This window comes from Cavia porcellus, unplaced genomic scaffold (assembly GCF_034190915.1).
Source record: "Cavia porcellus strain 051 isolate PalLab524CR breed Dunkin Hartley unplaced genomic scaffold, mCavPor4.1 scaffold_3, whole genome shotgun sequence".
NCBI classification, from domain to species: Eukaryota; Metazoa; Chordata; class Mammalia; order Rodentia; family Caviidae; genus Cavia; species Cavia porcellus.
In genome coordinates this window covers 119,886,579-119,900,168 of record NW_026947486.1, presented here as the reverse complement: position 1 = coordinate 119,900,168, position 13,590 = coordinate 119,886,579, and the positions used below count along the sequence as shown (strand labels likewise).

Here is a 13,590-nt window from a genome sequence, read left to right as displayed (position 1 = left end):
CATGGGAGCTTTTCCCAGCACCCCAATGACATCAGAGTGTAGGGCCCACGCCCCTGGCGACTGCTTTGTGCCAAATGTGCCCCCATGTGGTCCTTCCTGTGGTGGGCACCCATGAGTATAGGACCAGGGAAGTAAAGGTGTCTGGGTTAAAGCTAGAGTTAGGGTCTACACTGACCCAGGGAATGCCACTTGTTTCGGAAAGCTGCTGCTGCCTGGCTCAGAGAAAATGAGCCATGCACTTCCCACTTGGAGTGGCTGGGCTGGAGGCCATGACAGCCTCCTACTGTTTGCACCTTCCCTGCATGGGGACAGGCCTTCTGCATCCGTGGTGGCCCTAGTGCAGATCTCCTTTTGCATACTTGCCAGTACCAGCACTGGGCTCGACACGCAGCACACAGGGGCCACCGCTGCAGGCTGTAGGGCAGGCACACAGGCACAAAGGCAGCCACAGGACACGGGACAGGGATCACTAGAGGTGGCTGAGTCAAGAGCAAGTTACAGAAATGCTGGAATGTTCAACAGGCTTTTATATCTGACTTGTGTATGTGTGTGTGTGCGTGTGTGTGCACACACGCGTGTGCATGCGTGCAGGTGTGCATGACACACCTGGTGCCATCCTGGGGGCTGGAGCTCCAAGCAGCATCCTCAGGAGGAAGCCTGGATTCCCAGTCTCCCCACATTCTCCTGACAGGAGCAGGTGTCCCCAGGAGTGGTCTCAATGACATCAATCACCTGCCCACCCTCGGGTGGCATGGGAAATGAAGCCCTCTCTCCCTTGGCTATAGAGAAGGCTGAAAGGAGGTGGCCAGCTGGCCAGGACATAGGGGTGAAAGCACCCAGGGACAGATCTTCTGGGCGTCTGGTGACAGTGCCTCCAGTGCTTCCTAGGAGGACACCCCAGGCTTTCAGTAAAGTGCCATTTGAAGCGCTGAGAAGAGGGGATTGCATCGCTGCAGGGACAAGCAGCTTCTCAGATGTGGGCCTGGGAAGGCCCCCTTCTGCTGCCTGAGGTCCCTTCACTGGGTGGGGACCCAGATTCTTATTTAAGGAGTCATTCCCTGACAATCTCAAATGCAGAACTCTCCATTTTCAGCTTACTTTACCCCTGAATGCAAAGACATTCCAAGCAATGGCATCTCAAGGATTCTAAGAGATGTCACACGGAAAGCAGTTAGCCTGCCACTCACATTCAATTCAGGGCCACCGAAGGGCAAATTCAAACCTGGCTTACTTGCCTCCTACTGGTCACGGCCATAAGGGGGCGCTGCCCCAAAGGGTAGGAGCAGTAATTTTAAAGCTTTAGGCACTAGAGGGTGGGAGGGGGACAGAGGGTGCCAGGTGCAGGAAGGAGACTGAAGCAAGCGGGGAGGCAGGGACGTCCATGTTGCCGTGTCTGGCTCAGTCCTTTAAGGACTAGAGGGCAAGGAGGCAGCTCCTCGGCTCCCATGGGACTGGGTGCCGCTCCTCCTACAACCAGCAGGGGGCGCCCCAGAAGGACGAGAGGACCCCCCAAGCTTCTTGCGCAGAACAGGGTGGTGCCCCAAGCCTTCCCAGGCTCAGCTGGGCGATTCCAGAGCCCCCACCACCTGTAAGCTCTGAAAGATTAAAGTGCTTTCAGTATCTTCTACCCGGAAACACGATCAACTCTCAGGGGAGGCCAAGGGCCCCGCCCCGCGCGACAGGACAAGAGCTGTCGCCCTGTAAACTCAAGGCAGCGGCCCCCTCCACCACCACCCCCGCCCGGCAGGAAGCAGGCATGCCCAGGGGACCCAGACCTGCGCACGCACGCGGGTGCCCTGTGGTGGCCAGCTGACAACGGGGATGGCAGAGCAGTAGCTTTGCTTCGGTCACTTCTTCAGGGACTTGGGAAGGAGGGGGCTCGGTCTCCAGCTTGCGCTGCCCTCAGGGGGACGCCGGGGCCCGAAGCGCGCGCGCCCCCTCGGCCTCGCTGCCCTGGTTCTCGGCCTCAGGGCGCGGAGGCCGGCTCCTGCGGCTTCGCGGGAGCCGGGCCGCCCGCACGGGGGCCACCGTCTCCGCCTCCGACGGGCTGAGCCCGGGGACAGCGGCGGAAGGACGCTTTCCCACCGGCGGCGCGCCAGTGGCGAGGGGGCGGCGCCTTGCCCTCGGCCGCCCGCTCGCAGCGCTCGCACGCGTGCTGCGCCGGCCCCCCGCGGCCGCCCCGGGCCTCGGCCGAGCTGCCCTCGCCGGCCTCCCGGGGCCGCGGCGCGCGGGGCCCCCGCCGGCGCCCCAGCAGCAGCATGCAGCCGCGCCGCCGGGAGCCCCTGTCGCGGCCGCGGCGCCGGGCCGGCTGCAGGTCGCCGTGCACCGCCTGGTGCTTGAAGAGGTTGGCGCGGCGGCCGAAGGCCTTGCCGCACTCGCTGCATTCGTAGGGCTTCTCGCCGCTGTGCGCGCGCAGGTGCTGGCTGAGGCCCGAGCGGCCGCGGAACGCCTTCCCGCACTCCCGGCACGCGAAGGGCCTGCCGCCGCTGTGGCTGCGCTGGTGGTGGATGAGCTGCGAGATGCCCGTGAAGGCCTTGGGGCACTGGTCGCACAGGTAGGGCCGCTGGCCGCTGTGCGTGCGCTCGTGCTCGATGAGGTTGGAGCTGCGGCTGAAGGCCTTGCCGCAGTGCACGCACTCGTAGGGCCGCTCGCCGCTGTGGATGCGCTCGTGCTCCAGCAGCGCGAAGCTGCGGCGGAACAGCTTCCCGCACTCGGCGCAGCAGTAGGGCTTCTCGCCGCTGTGCACGATCTGGTGCTTGACGAGGTTGGAGCTGCGCGTGAAGGTCTTGCCACACTCATCGCACGCGAACGGCTTCTCGCCGCTGTGGATGCGCCGGTGCTCGAGCAGCGCGAAGCTGCGCCGGAACTGCTTCCCGCACTCCGGACACGCGTACGGCTTCTCGCCGCTGTGGACGATGCGGTGCTTGATGAGGTTGGAGCTGCGGCTGAACGACTTTCCGCACTGCTGGCACAAGTACCGCTTCTCGGAGCCCTTGGGTCGCTGGGGCCTCGGAGCGGGACCGCGGCCCTGGGGACCCCTCTGCGCCGCCGCCGCGGTGTCACCCTGCCTTGGGTTCCTCCTCGCCGCGCCGGGGCTCTGTAGCCTGCCGCCTGCAGAAACAGAGGCGGCCAACAGGTGTCACGCCTTCCCGGGGCAGGAGCAAGGTGACCCAGAGCAGAGGAGCGCGAGGCAGGCAGCTAGGAGAGCAGAGGGCAAGCGAGGTGACGCGGAAAGGGCGAGGGACAGGGGTAGGTCCCACCCACAGGAGGCCAGCGTGGCAGCCCACTCACCGGCCTTCCATCGGAGGTCGGCCACCCAGGGACCTTCCCCTCGCTCCAGCTGGGCCACCAGGTGAGGCTTGGAGCACGCCAGTCCTGAGCCAGGAGATGAAGTGAGGGCAGAGTGGTCGCTGGCCCGCTGCACCTGCAGCCCCTCCCCCAGAAGCCACCTGCCTGGGAGGGTCAGAAGAGCCAGTATGGAGCTAGTCCTCCACCATAGGCTGGGCCACAGAGGCAACAAGAAGGGAAGCTGCTTTCGATGTGCCAGCTGCCCACCAGGAAAGGTCAGTTCCTGGAGTCCTCTCAGCGCCACACTCAGCAGAGCAGAGCTAGTGTCACCCATCCTCCAGAGATCCGGCCCATGACCCTCGACTTTCCCCGTGAAGTGGCAGGAGGGCTCGTTTTGTTTGTTTGTTTTGAGACAGGGTCTCGCTGAGTAGTTCAGGTTGCCCTTGAACTTACTGTGTAGCTGGGGCTGGCCTTGAACTCATAGCAATCATCCTGCCTCAGCCTCCTGAGTGCTTCAGTGACAGGTGTGTGCCACTACGCCCAGCTATACTATCCAAGTGTTGTAAGAACAACCTATGTCTGAAATAACGCATTTAAATACTCTAGTATAGCTGGGCGTAATGGTGCATGCCTATCCTTTGCTGGCACGGGGAAGGCTGAGGCAGGAGGATTACTGTGAGTTTGAGGAGACCCTGTTGTGTGCAATATATTCCATCAAAAGTGTATACACATTTCAGGAAAAGAAAATGTCACGTAACTATTTTAATGTGACATTTATGGAGACATCGTGAGATTTAATGCAAGCTCCCTTTGGCCTCTACAATAACAAGAGCTGCCCAGAGTGGTGGCCACGAACTTGCAGACATCGATTAGGACGGTGAACTGCTGCGTGGGTCGCTCACTTTGGTCACCAAGATTGGTGCACCTGCATTTCCACTTGCTTCTCCGAGGGTCAGCTGTGTAGGGATTTTCTGTGATGCACGGCATTCTCTGGAGTCCCCCACAGATAAGCGTATTAAAATATTTGCACACGTTTTTCTTTTCCTGAAGTGTGGACACGGTTTCTGTTGGCCTCTGTGGGTAGGTATATCTGTATCTGCATCTGTTGATCTAGGTATCTATCCCACTGTAACACCTGTCTTTTAAGTAGAAATATCTTTGGTCAATCCACAATTTCATGTGCAAAATTAATATAGGCCTACACATTTACCCCAGACATATACAGGTCCCAGCCATCTGACAGTTGAAAACTCCTACTGACACGATGGCTGCCTCACAAGGGATTACCAGTCTGATGGAGAGATTCATTTATGCTTGGGCTCAGTGTAACTGGCAAACCAGGCAACTTAGAAATTAATGGTGGAGCCCAGACTTAGCAGGTGGGCCCCAGTGTGTGTGCAGTGGTCACTTACCCAGAGATGCCAAGTTCCGGTAGTTGTCTAACATCACCTGTTTGTAGAGGGCTTTTTGTTTGAAGTCCAGAAACTTCCATTCTGCCTTCGTGAAGTACACAGACACATCCTCAAAAGATATTGGCACCTACAATACGCCATTCCTGTGGTGGTCTTGGATTCAAGCCTCAGGTCCCCCAGGGGAACTAGGGAGACATGGGGTCCCCCCACCCCCAGAACGGCCGCGCAGTGGCAGGGTAGAAGGGTCTGGGAGGCCACTCACCTTGGGCCTAAGCCGCAGGAGGATGGCTGCCATCGCCGCTGGCACCCTGGGGAAGTGGGGAAGGGTCAGAAGCAGCCAGACTAGCCAGCTTTGGTGAGTGGCCTTTCCCTGGGGACCTGGGCTCAGCCCCCGATGTCCTCAAGCCCTGGCCTCTCTGCAGGGACAGTGATGGGCTCTGTCCCTCCTGTGGCCTTGCTGAGGCCCCTGACCACCCTCTTTGAGCCCAAGCTGGACAGCACTGGGAGTCTGAGACCCTAGGCCACTGATCCTGGCTGAAATCTGACCTCATCTTCCTTGGGGACTGGCAAGGACCCCATCTCCTATGGGGTCAGACTCCAGCACAGCCCCAGGGCCACAGTGCAGCCCCCAGCACAGAGGGCTCCCAAGCGCCCTTCAGTCCTGTGCAACCATGCAGGATCCCATGTCCACCTTTCCTGCTGTCAAGGCCTGCCTGACCCACCTATCTGGGGAATTTGTTTCTCTTGCCTTCCTCTTTTCCCATTTCTTTCTTTCTTTCTTTCTTTTTTTTTTTTTTGGTACCAGGGATCGAACTTATGACCTTGCACTTGTGGGGCAGGTGCTTATGCCGCTAAGCTAAATCCCCAGCCCAGTTTCTCATGTTTTTTTTTCAGTATGTTTAGCACTTTTTTTGTGGGTACTGGGAATCGAACTCATGACCTCGTACTTGCCAGGCAGGCACTTAAGCTGATGAGCTAAATCCCTGGCCCCTCCCATTTCTTCCTTTCCCAGCTCTCTTTCCATGTGCCCAGCATCCCTAACCCCAGCTTTCCAGCCTTTCCTGGATGCTCCATCGCTGATCAACCCCTTTCCTTGGGTCTGAGTTCAGGACCCAAACGAAGGGGTCCAGGCACACATGTGCGGAAGAGCAGCTGGTGGGAAGGAGGGGCCCGCAGGAGGAGCAGGGTGCTCTCTTGGGCAGGGTGGGGGGCACGCTGGGCAAGGGGCAGGCCAAGAGCACATACCCTGGCCTTCAGGCAGCCTGAGAGGATGGGCCCAGAAGATGGGACCAAGGAGGTCTAGTAGGGACTCAGGTCCACATGAAGGGCAGAAAGAGTACAAAATGGACCAACTGGACAAAAGCCATCTTGGCCACAGACTTCTCCACATCCATCGCAGGGAATATTTCCTCCAAGAATATCATTTCTGTCTACTGGAAGACCAACAACAGGGAAGTCCCAGATGTGGGAGCAGAGCAAGCAGGCGACAGCTGCTAGGGGGAGTGGCTCAAGGGAGCACGGACTCTTTTTTTTTTTTTTTTCCTTTTTGAAACAGAGTCTCATCATGCAATTCAGGCTGGCCATGAGCTCACTTTGTAGCCCACACTGGTCTTGCACTCGCAATGATCCTCCTGCCTCAGCCTCCCAAGTGCTGGGATGACAGGCGTGCGCCACCACGCCCAGCTGCACTGAGTCTTGACTGGAGACTTTACCTTGTCCGTGCCAATGCCAAGGCTGCAGGAGAGAGTGAGGGGACAGGGCCCCGGAGCATGGAGCCAGCTGTCACAGTCATCTGGCATTTACATCACTCCAAATCCCTTATGGATTGTGGTGACCAAACATGAAGCCATGCTTCTGGGGGAGGAGTTTATATGAAGCAGAAGAACGGGTCCCTGAGTGATAAGAGTGGATCTTAGAGCCATTAGGTGAAAGACAGGGAGAACAGGACGTCACATGTCACAGTGTCTTGTGCTGGTCCTTTGCTGGTCAAAAGTGAGGAACCCATCCTGACCATGGAGCAGAGGGTGGGACAGATGACAGGAGGGTGGCAACTATGCAGCTGGCTGGGTGAAGGATGGCACTGGCTCAAGGAAGAGTGTCCTCTTAAAATGCACATTGCAAGCTGGGTGTGGTGGCCCAAGCCTGCAATCCCAGCACTCTGGAGGCTGAGGCAGGAAGATCACTGAGAGTACAAGGCCTGCCTGAATTATATAGTGAGACCCTGTCTCATAAAGACCAAAAAATGCACATTTCAGGGCCAGGGGTATATCCCAGTGGCACAGTGCCAGCCTGGCAAGCGCAAGGTCCTGAGTTCGATCCCTGCTACCAAAAAGAAAAAAAAAAAGACTCCACCCCCCCTGACAAGCGCACATTGCAGAATGTGAGGTGGGAATGGCGTGCAACTCCCTTGAAATACTCCAGGAAAATCTGACCATTAAACCAGGAAGAAGGGTCAACAAGTGGAAGTGACCTGGGTTTCTAGCCGTTCGCCATAGTTGCCATTGTGTGGATCCCAAATGCCCCCCACCCAAAGGCCTGTGTTAAAGGCTCAGTCCCCAGGAGGGTGGTATTCGAGAGGTTTTTAGGTCCCTGGGTGTGGCCCTTTCTGCCATCCTTCCACCATGTCCCAACATCTCATGCTCTAGTGTCCAGCCACAGGTCCAAGGCACAGGGCTGACGGGCCACAGGCTGAACACTACCAAACATTCTTTACACATCTCAGGTATTTTGCTATTTTGTTTCAGGTATTGTGCTAAAGCTGACTAACAGTGTTCACAATGGAAAGGAAAAAGCCCTGCAAACCATTCGGGTATTTCCTTGATGAGTTAGACTCATGTTCACACAACAGCACTGGTCACATGAACCAAAAGGTGGAAACAGCCCAAATGCCCATCTCAGAAGAACAGAGAAATCAAGTGTGGTCTATATGTATGATGGAATATTACTTGGCCATAAAAAGGAAAAGATTGTGATTGCAGTGTGGTTGAATCCCAAGGACATTTTACTCAAGTGAAAAAAAGCCAGACACAGACACAAAAGGCCACATCTTGTAGGATTCCATTTATATGATGTAACACCATGTTTCACAAGAGCTGTTTTGACCTAGTTTCCAGTTGTGGCTGAAATTTCTCTTGTTCCTGTCATTTGTAGGCAGTTTGCTGGGCCCCCATCCCCCACTTCTGGTGTCCGAGTCACGGTTCTGGACTTACTAACCACGCAGCCACTGGACTCCTTATGGCCCCACACTCCAGGGCTAGTTCTAGAGGAGGGACAGCCCCAAGCCCCAGGACCCACACCACTGTTCACATTTGCCATAAGTTGTCCTTTCAGCTCCAGCTTGCTGTCACCCTGTCCCCTCACATGGCCTCATAGGACAGTGTTCCCATTCAGAGCTACAAAGAACAAAAGTTTCTGCTTTTGGGCACCTGAGTATCACTGTGTGGTAGGCGGCCACCCCCAAAACCCCTTTAAATCTTAAAATATATGCTATGTCCAGGAGAGGCAAATCCATCATGTCCCAAAGCCTGCCAGCAGGAGGGGATGGCAGCTGACCCCAGAGCCAGCCTTAATGGCAACTCCTGCCAGGACGGACTGCAAGGCTGGCTGCTTGAGGGAGGGGGAGCGGCTGCCTCCACCGACCCAGAGCAAGGTCCCCCAAAACGGGTCCCTTGCGGGCAGCCAGAGCACAGACTTTCATCAACCTGCCGCAGGGCTGTGGGGGGCGAGGGACCCTGAGACTGCACCTCGGGAGAAGCTGGCAAGGCCTGCCTGCCTGGGCCCCCCTCGGCGTGGGCCCAGCTTGCAGTGAGGCTGGGGACTCCGGCGGTTATAGCTGTAGGGATAGAGAGGGGGATGAGGCGGGAAGAGTGCGCCCAGGGATCAAAAGGGCCACCCTCGCGCCTGGGTACCATCCTACTCCCATCCTACTCAAGGACCACTAGGTGGGGCACGTTCCCCAGGGGGGGAAAAAAAAAAAAGCTAGAGAAAAAACCAGAAACCAAACAAAACAACGTCACAACAGCCTTCAGGATCCCAGCTCTGGGGATCAGGAATTGGGGCCTTTTGCCTGGACAAGGACAGCAGGCAGGGTCACTCGGGTGGCACTTCCTCTAGGGTCCAGCAGCTCGAGGCCCAGCTGCTTTTTCCACCCAGAGGCCCTGTCACCAGCTACCTCTCGGTGGGAGGCCCCGGGAGGCACCCCTCCCACCCCAAGCCCACCCAGGACTGGCCAGGCTTCCTGGGAGTTCCCTGCAAGCACTGCCTCTGGGTCTTAGCCTACAGGGGCAGAGGATGACATCTAGAGGGCCACACGTGCCGTGTGTTGAGGGCTGCCTCCCACAGGTGGGCCGGTCCTTCCGGGGATGCCCGTTCCCTGGGTGGAAAGCCACAGGCCCTCGATGACCTCGCCCAGCCCTGCCCTGCCCTGTGCTCCTGCAGTTTTGGCTTCCACCAAGCCAGGCCACTCTTGCCTCAGGGCCTTGGCACAGCTATTCTCTCTGTCTGGAATGCGCTTCCAAAACATTAGCACATGCTTCACTCTTTTGCCAACTTCAAGTGTTTGCAGAACAGGAGCTTTGAAATGAGATCTACTCAGAGTGTGCTGCGTGACCCGCGACTGCCCCCCTCCCTGCCTCTTCCCGCCTTTTGGCCCGCTCTCTAATTTTGAATGGGAAACACTGCCTGTTTATTATTTGTGCTTTGCCACTAAAGCGAGAACCTGCCTGTTCCCCAATAGATCTTGGATGTCAGCAGCAATCTGGTGCCCGGGGGCACTGGGCAGTTACTGGGCTGACCGAACCAGCGGGAACCGGCCCTGCAGGGAAGGCTCATTCCCTGGAGCCCTTCCCCGCATTCCATCCCTCCCTTCGTCTTCTAGTCTCAGTCCTGGACCAGTGTCACCTCCCCTAGGTGTGTGCTGCTGGTGTGTTCTGCATGCATCAACATGTGTCTTAGAGGGACACCACCCTAGCCCTGATCACAGCTGCAGGGGCACGACATGGGGGGACCATCAGGGCCAGTGCCTGTGACAGCTGGCCAGGTGACCCTGGGAACCAGTGCCATGACCTCACAATGCCAGGTTGCCTGGAGTTCCCACACTTAGAGATGCAAAAGCCCAACTTCCCTGGGGTATCCGGATGGGCGTCTGCGTGCCGTGCCGTGCAGGCCCCAGGACTAGCGCTGAAACGCAACCGGAGGAGAGCCACTGCGCGCACTCCTGGTGCTGGCCTTGCTGCCCTCTTCCCAGGAGCCCCTAGCGCCAGAGCCAGCCTAGTTGCTCTCTGCCGCCTTCCAGGGCGTCCTCAACTGTTGCCACTGTGGCTGCTCCATGGACCTACGGCCACCTGTGCCCGCTCTCCCGCACCTCTGCCGAGAGAGCGGCTCCCCAGTCCCCGCCGGTCCCGCCTACCTGGGCTCCTCGCGCAACCAGTGCTGTTGGCCTCCCCTTCTGCCCCTGGCAAGCCCGAATCCAAGGCCACTGCCTCCTAGAAGCCCTCTGGGGGCGGTGTCCCCAGGAGGCTGGAGGGCTGGGAGCCCCCAACCGATCTGGGCCTCGCTTCTGGCGCTACCCAGGGAGGCGGTGCAGGACTGCTGTCGGTGGATCCCGCTGGCCGCGCTGCAGAGGAGCGGGACCGCGAGCAGGCGGGGCCAGGGCGGCTGCGGCGTGGGAACTGGGCGCTGTGGGGGGGGGGCACAGAGCATGCGCAGCTCGGCCGGAGGGCGGCCCGGCCCGCGCCAGCCCCACTGGGGTTTCTGGCTTTGCTCCCCACGCACCCTGGGGGCACTTCCGCTTCCCATCCGCACTGCTCCGAGGACTGGGGCACGGAGGACCAGGTTCTCAGTGGTCTCCCAGGCTTCAGATCCTGAGGAGGACAGGGGAGGGGTCATGGTTGGCTGAGCACTTCCCTTGGGCCATGCCCCTGGGGATTACGCCCATCCTGGGGTCTGTCCATCCGGCAGGGGCCCATGGGGCCCCTTGGGGTGTTAGCATCAAGTGGCCGAGCTGTGGTCACCCAGTAAAGCACCAGCTTGCATAAACGGAGAGGGCAAGGGTCGAAAGTGGGGGATGTGAACGGGGTGGGGGGATGGATGCAGCTGGAGGGGCGGGAGGGGGCTGGAAGTAGAAGAAAGGACCTGGGTGCAAGACCGTGGGGAGAGGAGGCCAGCGGCAGAGTGGGCTTTCTGGCCATTTTCTGACACATGATGATCCAAGGTGGATCCGGGATGGAATCTCAGGGCTGTGTTGACAATGATGAGCTCCTTGAGGGAAAGCAGGAGAAAGAGGAGGAGGAAGAGGGGGAGGGGAGGGGAAAGAGGGGGAGGAGAGGGAGGAGGAGGTGGAGGGAGGAAAAATCCTCCAAGAAAGGTAGCAAACTCCCCAGCTACCTTGCCTGGCTCTGCCCTGCCCTCTCAGCCCTGGCTGCAGCATGGAATGCCGGTGGGCGCTGAGCCGCACCTGCACTTACAAAACTTCCAGGCTCGCAGTTGGTTCTCAGGGGGCCCTGGGCCAGGCAGCACATCCTGGCTGTCATCATGGAGCCCGGAGGGCCTGGCCCTGCGTGGCCCAGCGTGGGGGGCCTGCACACTCCTCCTGGGCTTCTTTCCGGCTGTGGGGAGAGTGTTTCTCAGCCTCGGGCCTGCCCTGGAGGAGCAGCGTCGGAGCTGCCCCCAGGGACCCTGAGCTCCAGGCCCTGGTGCCGGAGCGGATCCCCTTGTCAGGGCCCTGAGCCGGGAAGGCCCAGGTCTGAGCTCCTGAGGCATGGTGGGGTGAGGGGGCCCCCAAAAGGTGATCTGCATCCTGATACTCAGGTCCTTTACAGGACAGGGGTCTTTGCAGACAGCTGAAGGATGAGTGTTGGGTGTTGAGGGGAAACACCTGGATTATGCAGGTGGCCCTAACCCAAGGACAGGCGTCCTCTAAGGACAGAAGAGACCAGGGCAGGGGGAAAAGCCCGTGAAGGTGGGTCCCAGCCAAGGGAGTGGCACCCCTGAAGCTGCTAGAAGAGGTAGGGAAGGTCCTGTGAACCTAGCTCTTGTGGGGTGGCTGGAGGCGGGTGCTGTTGCTTCATGCCCACACAGAGCCTGTGTCCAGGTGATCCTGAGGCTCTGCCATGGCCAGTCTGCAGTGCCTATCAGCACCTGTCACAGCCCAAGCCAGACCAAGGGGACATGGACAAAGCCACAGCTCCATGGGGTGAATGGGCCTGTTCTAGAAATCGTTCAGTGACTGAGCAGGGAGAATTTCAGACCCGTGCTCACCGTGGGAGGAGTGACCCACTGTCATCTCCCACTGTGACCCTGGTGTGGCCACCTCACCTCATCTCTCTCCTGGTCCTTCCACTCTTACTTTAACTGAGAGGCTGGGACCTTGTTTGTTTCTCGGGGGCAGGACAGATCCTTTGCAGAAAAGGAAGGGAGGGCTGGGGATGTAGCTCAGCGGTATAAGTGCCTGCCTGGCAAGTGCAAGATCCTGAGTTTGATTCCTGGTACTACACACACACACATGCACAGAGGCAGAAGCAGAATGAAGAAGTGTTGGGTACATGTGCTGACTCCCTATGATCAATGTGATCTTCATGTATGCAAACATGGACCAATAAAAATAAAATTTAAAGAGATACATGCCCAACTTCAGTCTCCTGCCTGTGTACGGTCAGTTTTCTCAGCACCACTTGTTAAAGCCACTTGCTTTCCTCCGGCATGTTTCTGGCCCCTTTGTCAAACAGCAGACAGCCGAATGTGTCTGGGAATGTTTCTATGTCCTCTATTCTGTTCTGCTGATCCACACGTATTAGTGTTTATACCCGGGTGTCACCCAGCCCCAAACCTCATGTTGTCATTCATGGTGTGATACTGGGTTAGTCCATCACTGGATTTATATCTGGGAGTGATGTAGGGAGGTGAAGCCTGGCAGGGGTGGGGGGGAGTGAGTCACCGGTGTGTGGCCTGAAAGGGTCTACGTCCCTCCTGCCTTGATAGCTGCTGCTTCCTGTCCACCTTGCCCCTCTGCCATGGTACCCTGCCTTGGAACAGCCAACTGCGACTGACACCTCTACAAACTATGAGCCAGACTATATCTCTGCTTTAAATTGTGGATACCAGTCAGGCATGGTGTTAAACAGCTGTAATCCCAATACCTGGGAGGCTGAGACAGGATTGAGGCAAGTTCGAGAGCAGCCTGGGCTATAAAGTGAGCCCAAGGCCAGCTTGAATGGTATAGTGAGACCTTGCCTCAAAAAGACGAAAAGAAAAAAAAAGGACAGGATGAGGATTACAGCTCAGTGTGCACAGCGCCTGCCTGGTAAGTGCAAGGTTGTGAGTTTGCTTCCTGGTACCAAAAATAAATCAATAAAGGAAGAAATTGTGGGTATTGGGTCTTGTGTCTTGGTGATGAGAAAGTAACAGACGAGTGAGTCTATTTTTGTGCCAGTACCATGCTGGTTTATCAATGTAGCTTTGTAGTATAACCTGAAGTCCAGGAAAATGATGCCCCTGCCTTACCTTTGTTGCCCAAGAAGCCTTTTACTATTCTAGATCTCTTTTCATCCCATATGAATTTTAGGATTGTTTTCTCTAGTTTCATGAGAAATGCTATTGGTATTTTGATTGGGACTATGTTGAATTTATGAAACAGTTTTGACAGGATGCCATTTTGACAATATCAGTTCTACCTATCTAGGAACAGGGGACATCTTTCCATTTTCTGATGTCCTCTTCAACCTTCTTTTTCAAAGTTCAATAGTTTGACTTGGCTGTGGTGAGAAAGGAACTCTCCCACATTTTTGGTGGAAATGTAAAATAGTATATGCATTATAGAAAAAATATGGAGGTTTTTCAAAGCATTTGACATGCCATTGGACCCAGCTATTCCCCTCGTAAGTATCTTCCTAAG

The 13,590-nt window shown here is 57.2% G+C and overlaps 1 protein-coding gene across 1 annotated transcript; it reads right to left on the bottom strand.

Annotated features, from left to right (window-relative positions):
* Positions 1 to 1,966: 1,966 nt before the first annotated feature.
* Zfp92 (ZFP92 zinc finger protein) lies at positions 1,967 to 11,218 on the bottom strand. Its single transcript, XM_063245617.1, has 7 exons — positions 11,155 to 11,218; positions 10,473 to 10,561; positions 10,108 to 10,376; positions 4,963 to 5,008; positions 4,701 to 4,827; positions 3,292 to 3,375; positions 1,967 to 3,111 (listed from the first exon to the last, which is right to left on the bottom strand). The coding sequence occupies exons 1-7, from the start codon at positions 11,216 to 11,218 to the stop codon at positions 1,967 to 1,969; spliced, it is 1,824 nt and encodes a 607-aa protein (XP_063101687.1).
* Positions 11,219 to 13,590: the final 2,372 nt, after the last annotated feature.